The sequence below is a fragment of the Coenobita brevimanus genome, chromosome 50 (genome assembly GCF_032717465.1).
Source record: "Coenobita brevimanus isolate Jiangsu-jjx chromosome 50, ASM3271746v2, whole genome shotgun sequence".
Classification (NCBI taxonomy): Eukaryota; Metazoa; Arthropoda; class Malacostraca; order Decapoda; family Coenobitidae; genus Coenobita; species Coenobita brevimanus.
The window spans coordinates 2,417,895-2,442,772 of NC_137003.1; the positions used below are offsets into that span (position 1 = coordinate 2,417,895).

General features: G+C 43.1%; 1 protein-coding gene across 1 annotated transcript in view; it reads right to left on the reverse strand.

Moving 5' to 3' along the window:
• Nucleotides 1–24,878, reverse strand: part of LOC145399853 (uncharacterized) — a 143,114-nt gene that overhangs the window by 113,526 nt on the left and 4,710 nt on the right. Inside the window, exon 4 of the mRNA XM_080272432.1 lies at nucleotides 22,491–24,610. Within this exon, the coding sequence (XP_080128558.1) occupies nucleotides 22,491–24,610 (2,120 nt within the window). The remainder of the gene's footprint in view (nucleotides 1–22,490; nucleotides 24,611–24,878) is intronic.

The window sequence follows — 24,878 nt, forward strand, 5'->3', positions numbered from 1 at the left end:
TGTGTGTGTAGGAGAGAGGACTTGTGGGAGGTGAATCAAATTGATTGATAGTGAGGGTAAAGGATGTCATGTTCTGCCATTTATTTATTTACGGTATTCATTTGTTTATCTTTTAAATCACTTATCTGTGTATATGTTTATGTACCTATCAATCACCCTGCCTGTGCGTGTACAATACCTACCTGTGTGTGTCTTTATGAATGTACCGTATGTATGTACCACCTTCTCCTTCTTCATCCTCCTCATCGTTGTCATTATCATCATCATCATCATCATCATCATCATCATCATCATCACCCCTCTCTCTCTCTCTCTCTCTCTCTCTCTCTCTCTCTCTCTCTCTCTCTCTCTCTCTCTCTCTCTCTCTCTCTCTCTCTCTCCACCCAATAAGTTTGTGCTTGAGGGCATCTTTTATACATGTTCCTGTTAACGCCAGACGATTTTATTAAGCACTGGTCAACCCCTCACCTGGCAAAGTAATTAATTAGTAAAGGAATTAATGAAGGCTAATCCTTCAACTACAAAGCCTGTCCTACGCTGAATAAAATCGTCTGGAGAGACAGTAATAGAATACCAATAAGTCATAGTAGTAAAGAGGCTCAGTGTCCCTTCCAGTATAAAGACGGTTTGCAGCGGTTTATTTGCCGTCTACAGACGCTTTTATTCAGACTAAGGCCCGTATTCTTGTGGGTTAAGGAGGCTCCCTAACACCTTTACCCTACCAATTTATTTTTGCATATACCTAACACCATTACCTTACCAGTTTAATTTTGCATGTGCCTAACACCTTTTCCTTACCAGTTTATTTTTGCATGTGCCGTTCTGATAATTACTTTCATCTTATTTCATGCTATATTTGTCGGCAATACAAAGGAATAAATATGATACAAGAGACTAGTAAGGTGTAAAATACAAAGTAAAATATTAAGGAAGAGGTGTTAGTAAGCTTCCTCAGCCTACGGTACTACTGGCCAAGGCTTTATTAAGTACATCCTGATCTAACAGTGTAGCCCAATTAGACGCGTTAGGAAATAGCAAGACTGTAGAATGGCGTCATCGTACTGAAGGGGTGGATATGTGACTGGTGTATTTGTGTGTTGTTTTATTGTGATTTCCGCCAGACGATTTTGTTGTGATGCCCGCCAGACGGTTTTGTTGTGATGCCCGCCAGACGGTTTTGTTGTGATGCCCGCCAGACGGTTTTAATGTTATTCCCGCCAGACGGTTTTATTGTGATGCCCGCCAGACGGTTTTGTTGTGATGCCCGCCAGACGGTTTTATTGTGATTTCCGCCAGACGGTTTTATTGTGATTTCCGCCAGACGGTTTTATTGTGATTCCCGCCAGACGGTTTTATTGTGATTCCCGCCAGACGGTTTTATTGTGATTCCCGCCAGACGGTTTTATTGTGATTCCCGCCGGGCGGTTTATTGTGATTCCCGCCAGGCGGATTTATTGATTCCCGCCAGACGGTTTGAGTCACGTAGGGCATAGGCCTTGAGTGGCACGTAAGGTATAACCTGTTGTGGCTTACATATAAACTGTTCCCTACTGTATCTGCCAGAAGTATACTGCTGTGACTTAGATATACCAGTAGATAGATAGATAGATAGATGGACTGATAGATGGATGGATGGGTGGATGTTCAGTTATACTATAGATAGATAGATAAGATGGATAGGTAAATAGATAGAGACTGATAGCAGGATATAAAAATAGAGATAGACACCTAGATAGACAGAATGATAGATAAAAATGTATGTATTTCGAAGAGGTATGTTGCTATGTACTGTATATATAAATGCTGTGTACTGTATATAAACTGCTGTATACTGTATTTTGGTGGAGGTATACTGCTGTGTACTGTGTTGTGGTGGAGGTATACTGCTGTGTACTGTATATAAACTGCTGTATACTGTGTTTTGGTGGAGGTATATTGCTGTGTACTGTATATAAACTGCTGTGTACTGTATTTTGGTGGAGGCATACTGCTGTGTACTGTATATAAACTGCTGTGTACTGTGTTGTGGTGGAGGTATACTACTGTGTACTGTATATAAACTGTTGTGTACTGTGTTGTGGTGGAGGTATACTGCTGTGTACTGTGTATAAACAGCTGTGTACTGTATATAAACTGCTGTGTACTGTGTTGTGGTGGAGGTATACTGCTGTGTACTGTATGTAAACTGCTGTGTACTGTATATAAACTGTTGTGTACTGTGTTTTGGTGGAGGTAAACACACAAGTGATGCTTAACGAGGGGAACACGGTGCCTCTGATGGCTTAACGAACCTGTTCAACGCGTCTTTGTGGCTGAGAGAGAGAGAGAGGAGGGAGGAGGGGCTACATTCCTCTCTCTCTCTTTCTCTTTCTCAGAATATGGAGCTCCAACTTAAAAACAGGTCCAATTTGCCGTATGCCTCCAATCAGCTGTTCTTTGTTTACAAACAGTGAGCGGTTTCCATGGCAACGTGTCATCATGGCGGCCGTGCACAATGGGGGTTAATGGTAATGCGGTGTGAGAGGGATGATGCTGGCATGGTGAATGTGGTGGTAATGGTGGTATAGTGAATGTGGTGGTAATGGTGGTATAGTGAATGTGGTGGTAATGGTGGTATAGTGAATGTGGTGGTAATGGTGGTATAGTGAATGTGGTGGTAATGGTGGTACAGTGAATGTGGTGGTCATGGTGGTATAGTGAATGTGGTGATAATGGTGGTATAGTGAATGTGGTGGTAATGGTGGTATAGTGAATGTGGTGGTAATGGTGGTATAGTGAATGTGGTGGTAATGGTGATATAGTGAATGTGGTGGTAATGGTGGTATAGTGAATGTGGTGGTAATGGTGGTATAGTGAATGTGGTGGTAATGGTGGTATAGTGAATGTGGTGGTATAGTGAATGTGGTGGTAATGGTGGTATAGTGAATGTGGTGGTAATGGTGGTATAGTGAATGTGGTGGTAATGGTGGTATAGTGAATGTGGTGGTAATGGTGGTATAGTGAATGTGGTGGTAATGGTGGTATTGGTAATGGTGGTGTAATGCCTTTACTCAAATGCTGTCACAGATCCATAACTCTTTTAAGTTCAATAATTACCAAGTGTAGTCAGATTGGAGGGTTGCCTTGATCAGTAACCAAGGAGATTCATTCCTGCATCATAGCTAAGGCTTCGAATTTACTACAGCCACAAGTTAGTACGTAAATTTTGGCAGTGATTCAGTTCCATCACGTGAAAACAAGGGACTGTAGTTATAATAAAGGTCAGCAGTTAGCACAGTGGTAGTTAACATTCTCAGCTGAACAAAGGACTGTAGTTATAATAAAGGTCAGTAGTTAGCACAGTGGTAGTTAACATTCTCAGCTGAACAAAGGACTGTAGTTATAATAAAGGTCTGTAGTTAGCACAGTGGTAGTTAACATTCTCAGCTGAACAAAGGACTGTAGTTATAATAAAAGGTCAGTAGTTAGCACAGTGGTAGTTAACATTCTCAGGCTCCTGTGACGCATTCTCAGCTGAACAAAATCGTCTGGTGTCAGCGGGAAGAGAATACAAGAATTGTTGTGATCATTATAGGATGATGATAGTGAACTAGTTATTGAAGCCTCCACCATTACCCCTGTCACCACCAGGTCATATATACTGTACTACTGTATATACCTCGGAGTTACCACGAACACAATAGCTACAAATGACATTCTGGGGGAGGCGGTGGCTTAATCGGTAGAGAGGTGGCCTGCAGTCCTACTGGACCCAGGTTCAAATCCCCGCTGGGGCAGGGAACAGTTTAAGGATTCGAATTTCATAAGAAAAAAAAAAAGCAGACTTTACATGATCTACCAGAAGACCCCCCGACATGTCGTAAAAATACCCCCGCTACTACCAACACACCAGTCCTGTATGAGACAGCCCTAGCATGTATGCAATATGGACGGTAGGTGTTAGCGCCGAAGTGGTGACATGTAGAGGTGTATGGAATGTAGGAGGACTACTGGGTCATGATAGCAGGCTGTAAAGCCTATGCCCAGGGTCGGACACATTTAAAAAAAAAACAAAGAAAGAAAGAAAAAGGTCAGTGAAGACTGTTCTTACATTAACTTTTAACCTCTTTCAGACATCCATACACAGTTGCTAACAGGCAAGACTAAACATGGATGGCCCTTATGGCAGCCTTTTCCTTTAATTAACTCCACTCGTTGAAGGATCGTATTTTTTCTCCTCATTTATCTGAGCTATGCACAGTATGTGGCCATGCTGTATATGGGCATTGGACCATTTAATGTGATGGATGGAGGAAGGTGGTTGGGGTCTCTCTCTCTCTCTCTCTCTCTCTCTCTCTCTCTCTCTCTCTCTCTCTCTCAGAGTATCCATCCATCCATCCATCTAAATATCTGCATCCGTCTATCCATCTATATTCTTCTATCTGTCTGTCTATCAGTCTGACTGTCTATCCATCTATATATGTATGTCTATGTATGTCTACCTGTCTCTGTCTGTCAGTCTGTCTATCTATCTGTCTATCTGCCCATCCATCCATCTGTCTTTATCTGTTCATCAATCCATCTGTCCATACTCATGTCTCTGTGTCTCTGTATCCATCTATCAATCTATCTTTATCATACAATTCATCTATATCTATCTGTTAATCCATCTAGCTGTATCCATCCTTCCATCCATCCATTCATCTGTATGTATATCCATTCATAGTTGTGTCCATCTATCAGTCTATCTGTCTCTTCAGAATAATAACAACCGATTCAGATAAAACAGCCTTGTTAAGCAATCATGATAATAATTCACGTAGCTACACATCTTTCTTGGGTTACCATGGCAGCAGTACCTTACAGATTCCTATACTCTTTATACATTAACTTGCCATATAAATGCCATCTCTTCATCTTGAATACTGAGTAGTAAAAATAAACTAACACTAGTCACGAAGAAGTGCCATGGAAAGAATGTAGAGCCGCAGTATTGTGTTGTTAGTAAATGTAAGTGAAAGGGAATTTATTCAGCAAAGAAAAAACTACTGACCTTTGGCATCTGAGGCTACGGTGTTGCCAGACATGGCGGAAATATTGGCATACTTTATTGACTATTTTTAGAGGGTCAACTAGCGTAACATAGATAAGGATAGATAAAAGCATTGATAGATTATAAATACATTGAGTTAGCCAAGTTATAGCAAGTGGCTCAATCGGTAGAGAGTTGGCCTGTAGTCATGACGGACCCGGGTTCAAATCCCGCTGAGGCAGGGAACAGTTTAAGGATTTGAATTTCATAAAATCAGACTTTACTGATCTACCAGAAGGCCCGCCGACATGTTGTAAAAATACCCTCTCTAATACCAATACACCAGTCCTGTATGAGACAGCCCTAGCATGTATTCAGTATGGACGGTGGGTGTTAGCGCCGAAGTGGTGACATGTAGAGGTGTGCGGTCCGTAGGAGGACTACTGGGCCTTGAAAGCAGGCTGTGAAGCCTATGCCCAGAGTCGGTCACATAAAAAAAAAAAAAAAAAGTGTTTTCATTGTTTGTACCTGTTTGTACCTGTTTGTGTTTACCTTGGTTTATGCGATATTGGCTTCATAATGGCCTTACCACCACGTTTAGGCATATGATTCAGCGATCTCCATTTATAAAAGACAACTATACATCTCATTATAAAATTACAACAAAATGCAACAGTAATGTATCCGTATATAAGGAAATTATATCTTTGAGAAGGGAAAGATGGAAGGATGAACAAGAAGTCGGTGGTGGAGATGGTACGGAAATCAGGGGCTGGATTCACTAACATGGTCGTAATTTCAGGTGCCTGAGCAAGATCTGGCACCTCAGATTACGCACTCCTGTGGCGCCGCATCTCTCACCAGAGTTTGGTATTCACTAAGATTTTTTACGGCGCCGTACCCCGGTCGTAGGTTGTACTGGCCTTAAATCGGCAGTCACCAGCTGCTTTTTGCTCAGCCAATGACAGAGAACCTTACAAGTGAGGCTTTGTCATGATCAACCAATCACGGAGCGAACCCTCATATCAGCTGTTTGTCTCCCTAATGTAAACACAAGCACAGAGGGAAGAGCATGCACAACACACAAAACACAGTCCTCAACCCAACAGAAGGAAGTGACATCAGAAACTAACTCGACATAAGTACTTTTAGCGAAATATACAGTAAAGTGGAAATAAAACAACAGAACAAAACGAGAAACGTCCTAACCTTTCAAGTGGCGAACTCTCAGTGGTATTTCTTTCCTTTACTAGCCGTTTCTTTAGCGCGCAATCATGCCCAGTGGATTTGACCTATCATATAGTGTATGCCTGTATGTGTTTTATTGTGGGCAAATGAATATTACCGAATCTTGCTCAACGTACTGAAAGGAGGATTTCGTTTCCCAACTTCCCAACTGGACGCTGGGTTAGGTTAGGTTAGGCTGGGTTGGGTTGCTTTGGGTTGGGTTAGGTTAGGTTAGGCTGGGTTTGGTTTGGTTGGGTTAGGTTAGGTTAGGGTTGATTAAATTATTAGGTACAGTTAAGCTAGGTTAGGTTTAGTTAAACACTTAGAGTAGGCTGTTTCCTTCCACAATTACTAACATTTCCGATCATATTGTCATAGTCATATTATGGTTATTATTCATTTGCACTTCAAATGAGGCCTCAAAACACTAAGATGAACTTAAAAAAAAAAAAAATAACTATCAAATGGAAAAAACAAACACCAAAAATAGGAAACGACAATAAAGGAAATATTCACCCTCTTAGTTTTGATTAATGAAGTCACCAAAACAAAAACATTTTTTTCCCACACTAGACACAAACATTGCAAAGAAAGCAAAGATGCTAGCATGGGAAACTATTACCTATAGGGTGAATAATGTTAGCAGAGTGAAATGGGAGAGCAATGAAGTGAGGAAGAAATTTCGTGATTTCAGATCACAAGTTAGGGGAAGGCAGCCAAGGCAATGAGGCAGGCAAAGAAAACTTTGCGTATTTAAAAAAAAAAAAAAATGCATATTTTTATTGTTAGTTACATAGTGCCTGTGAGGATGTAAGCTGTTTGTTCTAACTTACCATATCAAACAAACCTAACCCATTCATGAGGCGTAACTGGTAGAGGTAGGGTTTGATTATAACACTTTGGTTAGTTTGATCATAAAGGTCTAAAACTAAGAAGTCATTTCATTTTTCTGGGGGGAGGGAGGTGGGTTATGTTTTGAGCATTAATGACTAAGAATCACTTGGTCTATCTATCTGTCTATTGCCAGACGCCTCAATCCCGTTTGGGGTGGCCACAAACAAATCGCCTCCAAGTCGCCCTGTCCCCCGCCATCTCACTGCCCTGCTCCCAATTCACACTCCCCTCTCTCATATACCTCTCCACCCCATCCCTCCATCTCATCCTCGGCCTCCCCCTCCCTCTTCCCCCCTCCACCTCACCCACATACACTCTCTTCGTCAGTCTTTCACCCTCCATCCTCTCCACATGGCCAAACCACCTCAGTGTGTTCCTCATAACGCTTCCTATCACATCCACATCCACACCACAACGCTTCTTTATATCCTCATTCGTCAGCCTGTCTCTCCATGTGACTCCACAGGCTCCTCTTAAATAACTCATTTCCACGGCTCTCACTCTTGACTTGTGTCCTTCCAACAACGTCCAAGCTTCACTTCCGTACGTTAGAGTTGGTATCACAATACTGTCATGTAGTAACTTTTTCACTTCCATGCTCACTTCCCTGCTTCTTATCACTGCTTTCAAAGAACCAGCAACCTTTCTTCCCTGCTGTACCCTTTCACGCACTTCACCCTCCAAACCTCCATCCTTACTCATCACACTACCCAAGTACTTAAACGTACTCACATTTTCCAATTCCTCACCATCCAACCTCGCTGTACATTCACTGACTTCACCTCTCTCAAAGACCTCTCTCACTTGGTATTGTAAGCAATTACCTTAGAAAAACTTCCTATATCCCAAAGGATAAAATTGATTCCATAAATCAATAATAATTTTGCATTGGTCTAATGTTGAGCATTCATATTGTTAAAGAAGTCATTCCTTTTGATTTTCCTTGTTACCTTATCCAGTATATTGATGCATGAAATGGTTTGTATCTCATTGGCTTTGTTTAGGTATTGTTTGTTAGGTTTATTTAACGCCTTAATTCCACTGCCATGTCTGAAATAAAGTTAGTCTTCATATAAGTTTAATCACCTTAGTATATCAAACCGTCGTTGTTTAGCACATCCATTATCAACCCATGAACTGCCAAAAGTCAGATTTCATGTCGTGGAAACCAATAATACCGTTGCAAATGCTCATCAGGCACATGGAGAGGGGCTAATGGGTGTCTGAACCTTCTCTCTCGACGTAAATGTCGGTGAGCTAAATTCATAGCCACAAGCTCCATCGTTGTACAGTAAACATCAGCAGCTGACTGCCCAAGCGGCCCCAGTGGAGGCTTTTCTGGTGGCATGTTTATTTTTGACCCATTCATATTACCTTGCAAAGAAATAAGTATTGCCAGAGTTCTTAGCAGCACTAAAAACGATTATGGTATGGCATCTGTTATCTTTCTGTCTGTTCAATTTCTTCTTTTACGACGTTGATTAGAAGTGAAGAGGGACAAAGGCAAACGATAGGCCGAGAGGTTGCATACATGATAAACACACTGACTCCAGGTTGTGATGTAGATTAAGGTATGTCCCCCAAGCACTTAACTTCCGGCGCCAGATCTTGGTGCAAGATGGCGGCGCCCATGCTTAGTGAATGACTGATTCTGCCTCAGCACCGTATCTTTAAGCACCGTTAGGAGATCCGGCGCCTTAAATGCTAAGTGAATCCAACCCCAGGATTTTTACTTTAGTAGACAGTCCACCTCGTCGATTATAAAAATTTGTCTTGATTATCAGTTTAGCGATTCAGATATCCATGTAAATATACAGTATATATTTATGATATTTAGTAACATTAATATATGCTTAAATAAAAGGAAAGTATTTACAACAAGGGAAATGGAGAAAAGGGAATGGTAAGACTGAATCGGAGATGGTACGGTACGTTACTGGTCACAGTGGTCACTGGTCAGTGTTGTTCAGAGGTTTGGGGAGTATTGGTGTGCTGTGTTGATTTCCTTAATAAATGTGTAATTATCGTGGGTAATGGTGAACGTGTGTCCATCTGCAGTGAAGGTATGTGTAGATAAATGTTTTGTGCTTTGATATGTTGGCCAGAAGGATGTATTTGTGGCTTGTTATTGCCATGCTGCTGATTTGAAATGGTTTGACCAGTGGCCACCAGAGCGCTCGGGCCAGTGACCATCAACTGACCAACCACCACCACCACAAGTCTGTTTACACTTTTCGACTTTTTTTTTTAAATTATTTTTCTTGCTGGGTTTTATTTGTTTCTAGGTATTGGTGAAGGAATATCGATGGGTTTTATTATTATTATTATTATTATTATGGATTTTTTATCCTATTATTCCTTTTATTCTCATTTTTTATTCTGAATGTTACTCTAATTCCTGTAATTTTTATCCTTATTCTTATATTTCTCATTAATTTTATTATTCTTATTCATAGTCTTCTTGTTCTTGTTCTTATTTTTTTCTTTTTCTCCATCATTGTTTTAATAATCCCCCTCCCCCTTCCCCTCCCTTTTGTTCATATACGGGGCGGGTCTAGTTTCCCATCACCCCCCCTCCACCGCAGGGAATGTGGGTTTCGTGGAACTGGTAGCGCCGTTCTGTACTGTACTGTACACTCGCTAACAAATGTACTTATATTACATCTTGTATTTCATATTTTCCTCTGGTGGCTAGTCCTAAGTTGATTTTTTCCTCATAGTTAATATAATCCGTGAAGGAAGACAGTGATGGACACGACCTGAGAATGTAGTGTACAGTACGTAGTGGAATAGTACACACACACACACACATTGTACCATCAAGGAGGAATTCGAGGCAAACTGTTTTGTTGGATGCAAGACTTTCTCATAAAAAGAGAAATGAGGACAGTACTAAGAGGAAACTTCTCATCATGGAAAGAAGTGACTAGTGGAGTACCACAGGGTTCAGTGCTGGCACCAATCATGTTTTTAGTGTATATAAATGATATAAACAGTAACACTGGAAATGAGAGCTATCTGAATATGTTTGCAGATGATGCAAAAATACAAAGGAGAATTACTAACACAGACTCTTGCAAAGAGCTACAAGAAGAATTAAATAAACTTCATGAATGGAGTAGTACATGGCAAATGGAATTCAATGTGGACAAGTGTCATGTAATCAAGTTTGGTAAAAGTGGAAAAAGACCTGATTGGGATTATAAGTTAGGAAATAAAACCCTATACACATCAGAAAGAGAGAAAGACCTAGGTGTGATTATCAATAACAGACTATCTCCGGCTGACCACATCAGCGAGAAGGTACGGAACATGTATACACTGCTTGCAAATATGAGAATAGCATTCACATACATAAATGAAGACATGCTAAGAAGGATAATAACATCATTCATTAGATCAACCCTGGAATATGCATCAGTAGTCTGGAGTCCTCATCTCAAAAAGCATATAGACAAGATTGAAAAAGTTCAAAGGGCCGCTACAAGATGGATACCAAGCTTAAGGGACCTAAACTACGAAGAAAGACTAAATAAACTGAATCTACCAACTTTACAGGAGAGTAGGAAAAGAGGTGACATGATAATGCTATATAAGTGCATATCAGGAAAGGAGAAAATAGACATAAATGATTACTTAACATATGGAGAAACATCAGCAAGAGGACACTGCAAAAAACTGCATAAGAAGAGAGGTGATAAAGACGTAAGGAAATTCAGTTTCCCAAACAGAGCAATTGATCAATGGAATGCACTACCGAATGAAATAGTGTGTGCCAAAACAATTCACAAATTTAAGGATATGAACGATAAATATGGTTTAAGACACGGGACAGTACGAGCTTGACTCATTCCTGTAAAGATACAATTAGGTAAGAACACACACACACACACACACACACACACACACACACACACACACACACACACACCTCTTCCATATAATCCATCAAATTTTTCTGTCTTCTTTCTTTTCATTTGGACATCAGACTAAATAACAGTGAATGTTTAAGAACTGTATGCAAATTTACTGATATTTTAAGGGACAGATAAAATCATTCTGTACAAAAATCCACCATCTTACCCAACCACCGTTTGCTGTCTACTGTATCCGTTCATACATCTGTTCATTCTGTATTCATCTTATGTTTTTTCATGTGGGCGTCAGGTTAAATGAGATAAATGCAATTTAATATGGCTTATCAATTCACCGATGATGTGTGAATGAATTGTAAGGCAGGTAAAGAGATTTGTGTGATGTCCCCGATGGCAGTACCTTGCCTGAAAATACTCCAGCATTACATTGTGTTGAGGCTGGACAGGGAGGAGGCTCGGGGCTAAACCCAGGCTATCGGTGCCTTATTTAGCGCCAGCACCTGGGTCTGTATTTATTAAGGATAGGAACTCTGGCAGGCTCCTAGGACTCACTCCCACCCAGCAGAATGATAGCGTCTGACATCAGCTGCAATAGCAAACTAGAGTTGTATCGACCATGGGGGGATAATAACACCAGTATTATCATCCTTACCCTCCTTTACTCATTCACACCAAAGGATAATTATCTGGCGTTAGTAATAATGAAATACCAAAGACGCCACCACGAAAGGGTTAACTAATTTGCAAGAACAAAACTAACTAATTTGCAAGAACAAAACAAGTCCTAAGAGCAGTTTATGATTATCAGTATTGTGTGTGTGTGTGTGTGTGTGTGTGTGTGTGTGTGTGTGTGTGTGTGTGTTTACTTTGACACTGATTGTGATGTACACGGCAACTTTATAATGAAAACAACAGTATAAACAGGTAGTTTTATACACATGCAGAAGAAAGTTCATGAACATGGCACCTGACATTTTATTATGCACTTCAATTTGGCTGTGAAGTGTATGGTGCTGAATGAATGAAGACAAATGTATAACCAGGCACATTTATACATGACCTACGCTAAAGAAACATTGTAAATACGGAACCCGGAGTGGAAGGAAGGCGGAGACTCTAATAAAGGATGGGGGCGTGGAGGGATGAGGTGAGTTGGGTGAGGGTAGGGTGCGGGGGTTGGAATGGGGTGAGAGTAGGGGTGTGGGGGTAGGGGTGGAGGGTAGGGGTGTGGTGGTGGGGTTGGGGTAGGGGTGGAGGGTAGAGGTTTGGGGGTGGGGTGGGGGTAGGGGGTGGAGGGTAGGATTACTGAGGACCACACTGGGCAACAGATAACAGGATATATTGGCCTGCGGTGCCGCTATCTGACGGTTGTAAAGTAGTAATTGTGTAAGTGATGCAGGCACACTAAGCCCCCACCTCTCTCTCTCTCTCTCTCTCGAATGAGTAAGGATAGAGAATTGACTGTAGACATTAGTGAAGGCAAGGAAGGTAAATAATGAGGTGGAAATAAAGAGGTGAAAATGATAATAAGGTTAAAGAAAGACAGGGTCGAGAAACAGGAATAGGATGAGTAGAGGAAGATGAGAAGGTGCTGAGGAAAGAGAAGGTGTGATAAATGAAAGAGGGATAAGTAGAGAAGGTGTTTGAGACAAGGCTAGAGTGAATGGGATGGTACCATTATGAGGTGAGTGACAGGTGTATGTACAGGGTGGTACATATATAACGCTTCCCAAGTCTTGTGTGTTGCGGGAACGGCTCATTCAAGGTTACCAGTGTCTACCCTACTGAGCCATGCCTTTAACACAGGAAGTAACCGGGTGCAATATACGGACCATCCTGCATAATAGCATGAGTCTGGCTTACACCTGATATGGGCAGGCAGGTGTGCTGTGTATTGTTTAAGTCGTGTTTTACGGCTGATGAAGGGCAGATGATCCCTGTGGCTGAGGAATACCACTTTCTGTCACTGGGGAAATGCCCCTACCCCACCCAATGCTTCACGAATGGGCATGGGTGTGGAAGGCATGGAGTGTAGGGTGGGAAGTGCTGGAGGATAGTGTGGTGGCGTGGCTGTGTTGGTGAGTGAGTCTATATGATAGTGTGGTGGCGTGGCTGTGTTGGTGAGTGAGTCTGTATGGTAGTGTGGTGGCGTGGCTGTGTTGGTGAGTGAGTCTGTATGATAGGCATCGAGTTGAGTGACAGGCGAGAGCAAGGTGTAGGACAAGTGTGGATCAGGTGAGGCATTACGTGGAGACAGCTTGGCGGGGTGTGAGATGGGGGGTGTAAAAGGTGTACATTATGTTAGACTTTACGTGGAGACAGCTTGGCGGGGTGTGAGATGGAGGGTGAAGGACAGGTGTACATTGTGTGAGGCTTTACGTGGAGACAGCTTGGCGGGGTGTGAGATGAAGGGTGAAGGACAGGTGTACAGTACATTGTGTGAGGCTTTACGTGGAGACAGCTTGGCGGGGTGTGAGATGGAGGGTGAAGGACAGGTGTACATTGCGTGAGGCTTTACGTGGAGACAGCTTGGCGGGGTGTGAGATGGAGGGTGAAGGACAGGTGTACCCGGTACATTGCGTGAGGCTTTACGTGGAGACAGCTTGGCGGGGTGTGAGATGGAGGGTGAAGGACAGGTGTACATTGTGTGAGGCTTTACGTGGAGACAGCTTGGCGGGGTGTGAGATAGCGGGGTGTGTGGGCCGTGGGAAATGTGTGTCTATCGCCAGGCGTCTTATCACACAGTTTATCCAGGTTAGCCTCCACAGATATGGCTATAACCTCCTCTGGCATCATTTTACTAGCCGTTCTTGGGGTTGTATTGTAATTGGAATTGCAGATTTCGTAACAACTCTTCCTTAACGACCTATTCTGTACATTAAACCTTAGTGCACACTTGTATGTTATTGGCGAAAACTTGTCGATGCTGAAACGGTATAAATGACAAACAAAAAGAATATGAAGGTGCAGTATGGTAAATGAGTATCTAAGAGGTGCAATGAAGAATCATATGGCATTTAATGTACAACCGTAGGCTTTCTGTCCTCATCCATCACATCCATACTCTTTCACTGTTAATCATTCTCCACAAGATCCTCATATCCAAGGCACAAATTACATTCTTTATAATCGTTTGTATTCAGCTGAGTGAGTCAGGGGAGCCAGAGAGAGTTAAGTCTTACCTCCAGCGGATTTGACCAACATGTTCATTGACTATTAAAGAGACTCATTAGCAATCAGACAACAGACAGTTAATTATACACTGCTTATACCTTGCTACTGGTGCTAATGATGCCACTGCTAGTCCTGCTGCTGCTAATATTAATTCTACATTATTATCATTTTTGTGTAGGGCCTATTACTTCCTAATTTCTACTAATACGTCACAGCACCTGTATGCTAATTTGTTTACTGTTAGTCCAAGTTAATTAAATACTTAAGAGAAATGTATTGTTATACCTGGTGACCCCATTAGCCTGCCTGTCTGGCCTAAGGGGTTGGGTGTTGGATTAAATGCCACAGCGGAACAGTACAGCCGCCAACAGCAGTTTGACTACTAGTGTACCTCTTGTTGCCACTACTAGTGTACCTCATGTTGCCACTACTAGTGTACCTCTTGTTGCCACTACTAGTGTACCTCTTGTTGCCACTCACTTTCATCTGCTGGGTAATATTCCTAAGCTGAGAGAGACGCCTGGGCCCGAATCCTCGTCGGGTAAGGAAGCTCCCTAACACCTCTTCCTTACCGACTTATTTTTTGTATATGACTTGTTAATATCATTTCGTACGTTATATATACAGAGTGTGGTGATATTAGAATGATTCTAGTAACTCAGAAGAGGACGGCCAGGTGTAATAAGCCAATTAAATCGCATAGGAAGAGGTGTTAGGGAGCTTACTTAAGGGACGAGACTAGGGGCGTTGGTATGTTTGTGTGTGGCTGGATAATTGGCTCTGATGTGAATGTTAGGCGAGGCCAGTGAGGGACTTGCGTTATATTATGTGCAGTAGACACAGTGGACCAACAGGCCAGTGTTTGTGGCTGTGTATGAGGCAGAGCGACTTGCAGTGGTGATGAGTGAGAGCGACTTGCAGTGGTGATGAGTGAGAGCGACTTGCAGTGGTGATGAGTGAGAGCGACTTGCAGTGGTGATGAGTGAGAGCGACTTGCAGTGGTGATGAGTGAGAGCGACTTGCAGTGGTGATGAGTGAGAGTGACTTGCAGTGGTGATGAGTGAGAGTGACTTGCAGTGGTGATGAGTGAGAGCGACTTGCAGTGGTGATGAGTGAGAACGACTTGGAGTGGTGATGAGTGAGAGCAACTTGGAATGGGGGAGGGAGTGGTGATGAGTGAGAGCGACTTGAGTGATGATAAGTGAGCGACTTGAGTGGTGATGAGTGAGAGCGACTTGGAGTGGTGATGAAGGAGAGCGACTTGCAGTGGTGATGAGTGAGAGTGACTTGCAGTGGTGATGAGTGAGAGCGACTTGCAGTGGTGATGAGTGAGAGTGACTTGCAGTGGTGATGAGTGAGAGTGACTTGCAGTGGTGATGAGTGAGAGCGACTTGCAGTGGTGATGAGTGAGAGCGACTTGGAGTGGTGGGAGGGAGTGGTGATGAGTGAGAGCGACTTGGAGTGGTGGGAGGGAGTGGTGATGAGTGAGAGCGACTTGGAGTGGTGGGAGGGAGTGGTGATGAGTGAGAGCGACTTGGAGTGGTGGGAGGGAGTGGTGATGAGTGAGTGCGACTTGGAGTGGTGGGAGGGAGTGGTGATGAGTGTGAGCGACTTGGAGTGGTGATGAGTGGAGCAATATACATAATGAATCATAGCCAATTTTTACCGTGAACAAATCTCCAGCCATTGAAATATTATCAGTGAAGTGTTCTCATCAGTGGTGTACCTGAGGGGGGGGGGGACGGGGGGCGGCTGTTTGAAACTGCCCCCCGGGCCCCCAGTTGAGGGGGGGCCCAAAAAACCTTAACAGTTTATAAGCTTTTTTTTTTTTAATATTTAAAAAAATATATACTGTATTTATCATCCCGACAATCCCGGCTGAGATATTAGATAAGTTTTGAGAATGAAGGGGGCTAGGTTCTTTGCGGGGCCTCCCCCCCAGGAGGGGGGCCCCCAAATCTCTAGGTACGCCCTGTTCTCATGTTTCATTTTTCACGCAGTCATTCACTACAGACGGTTGTGAAGAGTTTGGTGTATGTGTATGTTAAGGTGAAAGTGTAAACAAACAATTATACACGTAACAAACACGGGAAATTGTATGAGCGTGGCCGTGGGTGTGACAGAGAGGCGTATAGGCGATGTTTGTGGCTGCCACCTTGGATGAACTCTGGGATTAGGCGTTTGATGATAGGTGGATCACACACACACACACACACACACACACACACACACACACACACACACACACACACACACACACACGGCCAGTACGACGCTACCACAACCACCATCATCACCAAAAACATACCCGGTAGCGAGCGCAACGAAAACTATCACTGACAGTAGTACCAGAATGTCCAGCATCACTACAACCATCACCACAGCTACTGCCACAGCTACCACCACAGCAGCCTTCACTTTCACTCAGTCAACCACAACTGCAGACCGCAACTATTATAACTACCACCAAAACCACCTCTTCTATCAGTTACAGCCAACACAGGGACCATAACTACCACCACTACCACAGCCACTACCAACCACAACTATTAATATTACCATCACAGGCAGCCCTAAATACCAGCATAAGCAACCACAAGCACCACCACAACAACCACAACTGCTAGCACAACCACCCACCACTACCTCCACCCCTACCACCACCATTGTCACCCTCACACCCGCTATTTATCCTATACCCAACACTCTCTGGCAGGCCAGGTACACATTATCATGATGCCGAGGGGGACCTGAGGCGACTTCTTGATCTTGTCTCACTTTTTTGTTCCATTTTTCATTCTGTCCTTAGTATTTATCTTCAGTATTTAACGTCCTGGTCCTCCCTCCTCTTTTTCCCCTTCCTCCCTCTTTCTTCTATTTTCTTCTGCCTCTACGTCTATTTCTCACACTCTTTCCTCTTTACCATCCCCATTTGCTCTCTGTGTCTAGTCCCATTCCCAAACACAGCCGCCTTAATAACACTAATAATCGCCTAAGTTTGAGTATAGAGGGGCTTGTCAACCCAGCACACCTTGCCTCATAAGGGTATAAGTGGCAGTGCGTGTTTACATTCATTACGGTACTTCTCCTTGAGGCTGGACACGGAGGCTGTAGGCAAAGCACAGGTTCACAACTCCTTATTTAGTGTTGGACCCGGAGCTGTAGGAGTGTTGGCATGCTTAACAAACATTGGTATTAAATTCTAATTCACCCTTTGATACACCTGGAGCTATAGGAGTGTTGGCAAGCTTAGCAAACAGTATTATTTACATCCGAACTCACCCTTTGATCACACCCAGGCCTGTCATTCAGGGGTTTAATCTCCTTCATAACCTTTCCGCTCATAACTCATGTAAGCCTAACCCAACCCTTCTTGTAATTATGCTCTTGTCTGTATCTTATCTATATCACCCCATACGTCACTGCCACAGCCTAAACACACACACACACACACACACACACACACACACACACACACCATATAACATCTTGTCCATGTCATCCCGCCCTCCCTCTCTCTCTCTCTCTCTCTCTCAGCCATGATAAGAGCAGCAAGGTACGGTGTGATAGGCGGTATGAGTGATGCTGTAGTGAGGGTGTAAATACAGCACAGATAACAGCCAATACAAAGGCTTACAGCACAGTACTGGAGGGGGTGATAGGCGTTAGCAGTGAACCAGGGCAGATTTGCTTAACCCCTTCAGCCCCAGGACGTGTTGTAGTTAACGCACCGTACAATGTGTTATTCAGCATAGCACACCCCCTTCCCCCTCGTAGTCAAGGTATTAATGATGGATAGAATTGTATGTAACACCTCCAGTTGGAAAAGTGTCGCCAGAGCTGAATATAGTGGTTTGGAGACAGCAGGACTGACGTAAATAACACGTGATGGTATTCAGTGTATTAACCCTTTGACAGTGATGGTGTCTTGTGTCAGTGTATTAACCCTTTGACAGTGATGGTGTCTTGTGTCAGTGTATTAACCCTTTGACAGTGATGGTGTCTTGTGTCAGTGTATTAACCCTTTGACAGTGATGGTGTCTTGTGTCAGTGTATTAACCCTTTGACAGTGATGGTGTCTTGTGTCAGTGTATTAACCCTTTGACAGTGATGGTGTCTTGTGTCAGTGTATTAACCCTTTGACAGTGATGGTGTCTTGTGTCAGTGTATTAACCCTTTGACAGTGACGGTGTCTTGTGTCAGTGTATTAACCCTTTGACAGTGATGGTGTCTTGTGTCAGTGTATTAACCCTTTGACAGTGATGGTGTCTTGTGTCAGTGTATTAACCCTTTGACAGTGATGGTGTCTTGTGTCAGTGTATTAACCCTTTGACAGTGATGGTGTCTTGTGTCAGTGTATTAACCCTTTGACAGTGATGGTGTCTTGTGTCAGTGTATTAACCCTTTGACAGTGATGGTGTCTTGTGTCAGTGTATTAACCCTTTGACAGTGATGGTGTCTTGTGTCAGTGTATTAACCCTTTGACAGTGATGGTGTCTTGTGTCAGTGTATTAACCCTTTGACAGTGATGGTGTCTTGTGTCAGTGTAGTGTTGCTGCCACACCATTGTTCAGCTTGGGGGAATCCTGTTCAAAAGTTTCTCCTGATTACTATTGGCTGGAGACACAAAGAATGCAATGAAAGAAGACATCGTACTTTACAGAGAGGGAAACAAAAGCTAGAAATAGACAAAATTAACACAGACTTATTCAGAACTGGGATTCAGACACAGGAAGTTACAAAAAATAGAGAAACACATCATAGAAATTTAATAAGACTGAGATAAAAACACATTAACATCAGACAACAGGTATAAGCTCTTACAAGAATAATGAAATAGGAGGATACAGGAAGAAAACTACAGATGTATAAAAACCCACACCGAGAAATACACACACACACACACACACACACACACACACATGAAGCATAGATATAGGCATATAAATAAGCTGAAACACAATAGCAAGAACACAGGATTCCAAATACAGCAGCAAAAACACAAGAGCAGGGAGAAGCACAATTGAAGATACAAAGAAAATGCAAAAACACCGCAGCACATACTGAAATATAGATACCAAAACGGGGGGAAACATGTAGGCTAATGAAAAATATAAAACCAAAAATAAACGCAGCTTTCACACATGGGCACAGATACAGATGCAAAGACAATCACAAAACACAGCCAGGCACACTCATACATACACAAACATAGCCACACACATACAGATTCAGACATACACAAACACAAACACGTAAAATACGGAAGCAGGACAAGCAGAAGGGGGTAATGGTAAGCGAGGGGGACGGATGGAGTTTATGTACAGTAATGATAGGTTGTACACACACACACACACACACACACACACACACACACACACACACACACACACACACACACACACACACACACACACACACACACACACACACACACACACACACACACACACACACACACACACACACACACACACACACACACACACACACACACACACACACACACACACACACACACACACACACACACACACACACACACACACACACACACACACACACACACACACACACACACACACACACACACACACACACACACACACACACACACACACACACACACACACACACACACACACACACACACACACACACAAATATGCAAAGGTAAATTGGGTACATACATGAAAGAGACATCGTACATACACAAGACCTTGTACTGACACGCAAGTATGAATAGAAATACACATGCATACATAGAAGTACATATGCATACACACACATATACGGGTAATTCTCTCTCTCTCTCTCTCTCTCATGAAATATTAAGCCCAATGACAGGGTTGAAAATAGCAGAACAATAAAGAAGCATAAATCAACATTATTCCCACCTTCACCTCCCTCACCTTAACCCTCCCCTCTTCTAATTCTACAACCCCCCTCCCCACCCTACCCCTCTCCCTTCACCCCCCTCCCCACCCTATCCCTGTCCCTTCACTCTCCCCACCTTACCCCTCTCCCCTCACTCACCCCATCCTGCCCCTCTCCCCTCACTCACCCCATCCTGCCCCTCTCCCCCTCTCCACCCTTCCCCTCTCCTCTCACCCCCTCCCCACCCTACCCCTCTCCTCTCACCCCCTCCCCACCCTACCCCTCTCCTCTGATCCCCTCGTCACCCTACCCCTCTCCCCTCACTCCCTTCCCCACCCTACCCGTCTCCCCTCACAGGTCAATTTTTATTAGTCATCCCTTTCATCCCTATTCTCTCTCCACCTTCACACCTCATTCCTCACTTCCTCCTGAACCCTCCCTCCCTCGCACTGTCTCATCGCCTGACTTGCCTCCATTTTACCTGGCCGGCACACATTTACACTGTGGAGGGAGAGAGAGAGAGAGAGAGAAAGAGATCAGTGACAATACGGAACAACAATTTATCAGGTCTAATAATTCATATCACTCGCCAGCCTCACATTTATCCGCTTACAATGTTATTGCCTTGGCTATTAAGTTATTATCGGCCAGGGTGCATTTTGTTAACTTACGGTGCATTCACATCCTCTGATTCATAAAGGGGTTACTATTGACACAAGTAGCTGGGGTGGGGGCGTTGAGGGAGGTGGGGAAGAAGGGATTGAGGGAGGTGAGGTGTGGTTGGGGTGGAGGGATGTCGGGAATGGAGAGGTGGTGAGATTTTGAGGGGGTGGATGGAAAGGGGGGGGGGGCATAGGCTGGTGTGAGGGAGGAAGACACGTGAAATCTGGATGCCTGGGGGATGGCCGGGCAAGCTTTCGTTATCGCCTTATTAAACGTTGTTCACAAGTGAACTGCCAGTTCTGTCATTATCCCGTTATCATATGAATGACTAGTGAATCATAAGGTGTAGTTATACATTCTGATTAATGCTGGAAGTGTCATTTGGGGGTTGTAATTAGCTATGATCAATTATTAGATTTGGCAACTCAAACGCGTGAGGCAGGAGGTGAGAGGGCGTGAAATATGTACTCAGGTGCCGTTAGTATATATAAAGCACATTTTGTATTAACTAATCATGAGTTTCAGTAGACAAGCCTAAGGTATACTGTAATGAGGATTGTCATAAAACTCTTAACCGAGCAGTAATATGCTCCCCAGAAATATTATCAATAGAGTTTTATAAGGTTCTTTGCATCATTGCACACTAAATCCTTACTGACCAGGCAAACACAGGTATCATCAAACAAAGTAAAGTTTTCATATCTATATATTCAAAACAAATATTCACAATATTTACAATCAAATAAATTACTTGTCTTTAATGTCGGGTAACTTCAAACCAGCACTTCACCTCTGCCATTGTTAAAGGTACCTCAGACAATTAATAACCTCAAAGTTCGTTATTCTTATTAAAAGTCAGTATACTTAAGCAGAAACAGAGTCTTAAATGCATATTACAAGAATATCAAATAAATTTGTATATTAACGTTAAGTTAAAGTTAATAATGAAGGAATGATTGAGTCGGGAGTCACTGGAGCACGGCCCAGCCTCTGACCACCACACACCTTCCCGCCACCGACCGTAACCTTTCTGTTCCTCACTGACCGCAGCCATTAACTTACTAAATAAATTGAAATCATCACTGATTCACAGCACTGCAACAATTTCTCAAATAAATTCAATTGCACTCGATTCCAAAGTAGAATCACACGGAACGGTATACAGCTGCACTAGACACTCGTGGCGGTGGTGGTTAGTCCGAGCAAGGGCAGGGCTGCCAGGTGACTGCCGACTCGAAGCTGGTGAAATCCCTCCTCACCTCCTATTGGGAAAATGAACTTAACTTTAATACCGACTCGAGAACTAATGAAACATTGATGCATGAAAATGAATCTACATATCCAACAGTCACACGCTGGCTGTGACAAACCTCCCCGTTAAGTAAGAAAATATATTTTCTTATCAATTTATAGTCATGATATATCTAATTACAGGTGTTGTACCAATTAATATTAACCCATACAAATTACAATTCCCCTTAAAGTAAATTATTTCAACATGAATGAATATCACCCGGAAAATTAATATGCAAAGTATATATCAACACCATTATTCTCCTAATCTACTAAGGTAGTCAGCTCCTACATTATCAGATCCTTTAATAAATCTTATGTTCATGACATATGGCTGCAATATCAGAGCCCATCTCATTAGTCTGCCATTTAAAGTCTTAGAAGTCTGTAAGTAGGAAAGGGGCTTGTGATCAGTCTCAAGAATGAATTGCCTACCATAAAGATATACTGAAAACTTCTGAACACCCCAGACTAACGCTAAACATTCCCTTTCTATGACGGCATAATTCCTCTCACGTGGCTGCAGCTTGCGACTGGCATACGCGACTGGCCACATCCGTCCATCCCGCTCCTGCAGTAGTATGGCTCCAAGACCACTGCCTGAGGCGTCGGTGCGTAACACAAACTCCTGCTGTAGGTTGGGGAGAACAAGAACAGGTTTTGTGGAAATATGGTTTTTTAAGCGCCTGAAAGCATAGTCATGTTCTCTCCACTCGAGCTTATTCGGTTGAGTCTTCTTGGTTAGTTCAGTCAAAGGAGATGCTATGGTTGCGTAGTGCGGGATGAATTTTCTGTAGTAGCCACTTAACCCCAAAAATGACCTCAGTCCTTTCTTAGTGGTGGGTACAGGCGCGTTGACTATCTTCTCCACCTTATCAGCCATTGGCCACATGGTCTCTCCACTAGTTGTGTGTCCCAGATAATCTAATTTGTGCATACCAAGGTGGCACTTAGTAGGTCTTGCCGTTAATCCTGCCTTTTGAAGTCTATCCAGTACATTCCCAAGTATCTGCAGATGTTCAGTCCAGGTCTTAGACACAATTAGAATGTCATCCAAATAGTGATGAACCCCAGAAACACCCTTAAATACTGAACGCATTAACTTGTTAAAAGTTGCTGGGGCATTAACTAATCCAAAGGCTAATACAGTGAACTGAAACAGACCCTTATCTGTGGGGAAGGCGGTATACTGTTTACTTCCCTCCTCTAAGGGTACCTGCCAATAACCACGACTGAGATCGATCTTGCTGAAAAAGTTATTACCACCAATACTTGCAAATATCTGATCTGGGTCAGTCATTGGTTCACTGTCAAACACAGTAAGGTTGTTTAATTTCCTGAAGTCAAGGCAAATTCTGTTAGAGTTATCAGGTTTCTTAACAACAACCATGGGAGTGGAGTATGGGGAGTTAGATGGTTCAATTATCTTCATCTTTAACATATCATCTATTTCTTGTTTGACTTGAGCTCTTAATGCATAAGGTATCTTATAGGGTTTTGAACGGACTACTTCTTCATTAGTCAAGTTGATCTGATGCTCAATGACTGACGTTCGGCCAGGTATATCAGACATTACGTCATCATATTTAAGTAATAAGTCATTTGCTTCCTGCTGTCGATTTGAAGTCAGGTCCTGGCTGATGTGCACGTTCTTCCAAGTTTCCTTCCTATCCAGGCTCGGTAGTATCAGCTTGTGTAGGTCGGCATCCTCCTCACATTCCACTACAGCTGCAGAACACACCGCTGCACTGACCTTGGAATCATCAAGCCTAGAGACATACCTCTTCAACATGTTAGCATGAAATGTCTTGCTCTTGCCATTTATGGTAATTATGTAATCCATTCCACCCTTCAGTGCCACAACTTTGTAAGGTCCTCTCCACTGCAATAAGAGTTTGTTGTGGGCAGTTGGCAATAAGAGCAATACCTGATCTCCTACCTTAAATTTCTTATCTTTAGCTTTCTTGTCATAGTAGTACTTATATCTGGCTTGTGACTTCCTTAAGTTCTCATGAGCAAACTGGCAAGTTTCTTCTAACTTCTCCCTCAAATCAAAAACATATTGATATGTGGTGCGAACTTCTCCCTCCTTTTCTCTATCCCACAGTTCCCTCAGAATACTGGTTGGTCCCCTGACTGTCCTTCCATATAACAGTTCAAAGGGTGAGAAACCAAGGGTTACCTGGGGCGCCTCACGGTACGCGAATAACACTGCCGGCAGGTACCTGTCCCAGGATGAGGGCTGTTCGGCACACATCTTCTTGAGCATACTCTTCACGGTCCCGTTGAATTTTTCCACCAGGCCGTTTCCCATTGCGTGGTATGGTGTCGTAGGAAGGTGCTTGATCGACAGTAGACGTCGAACCTCATCCATCATTCCTGAGGTGAACTGCGACCCTCTATCTGAAACCAGTTCTTCAGGCACTCCCACTCTGGAAAACATGGTCATTAGGGCCTCTGCTACTTGTTCAGTATCGATGTTGGGTAATGCTGTGGCTTCAGGATAACGGGTAGCATAGTCTACCAGTGTTAAAATATATTTGTTCCCGTTCTCACTCCTAGGCTGTATGGGTCCTATAATATCTACGGCCACACGCTTGAACGGTATATCAATAATGGGTACTTCTCCTAATGGTACTTTCCCAACTTTACCCTTAGGTATAGTCTTTTGGCATATATCACATGACTGACAGTGTCGACGAACATCTTCTCCCATTCCTGGCCAGGTAAAATCTTGCTGAAGTCTTCCTAAAGTCTTACTAGCCCCAAGATGTCCTCCAAACATGCATTCGTGTCCTACTTTCATTACTGCACTTCTTACTTTAGCGGGCAAGACTAGTTGTTTGAATTCTCGTTCATCACCA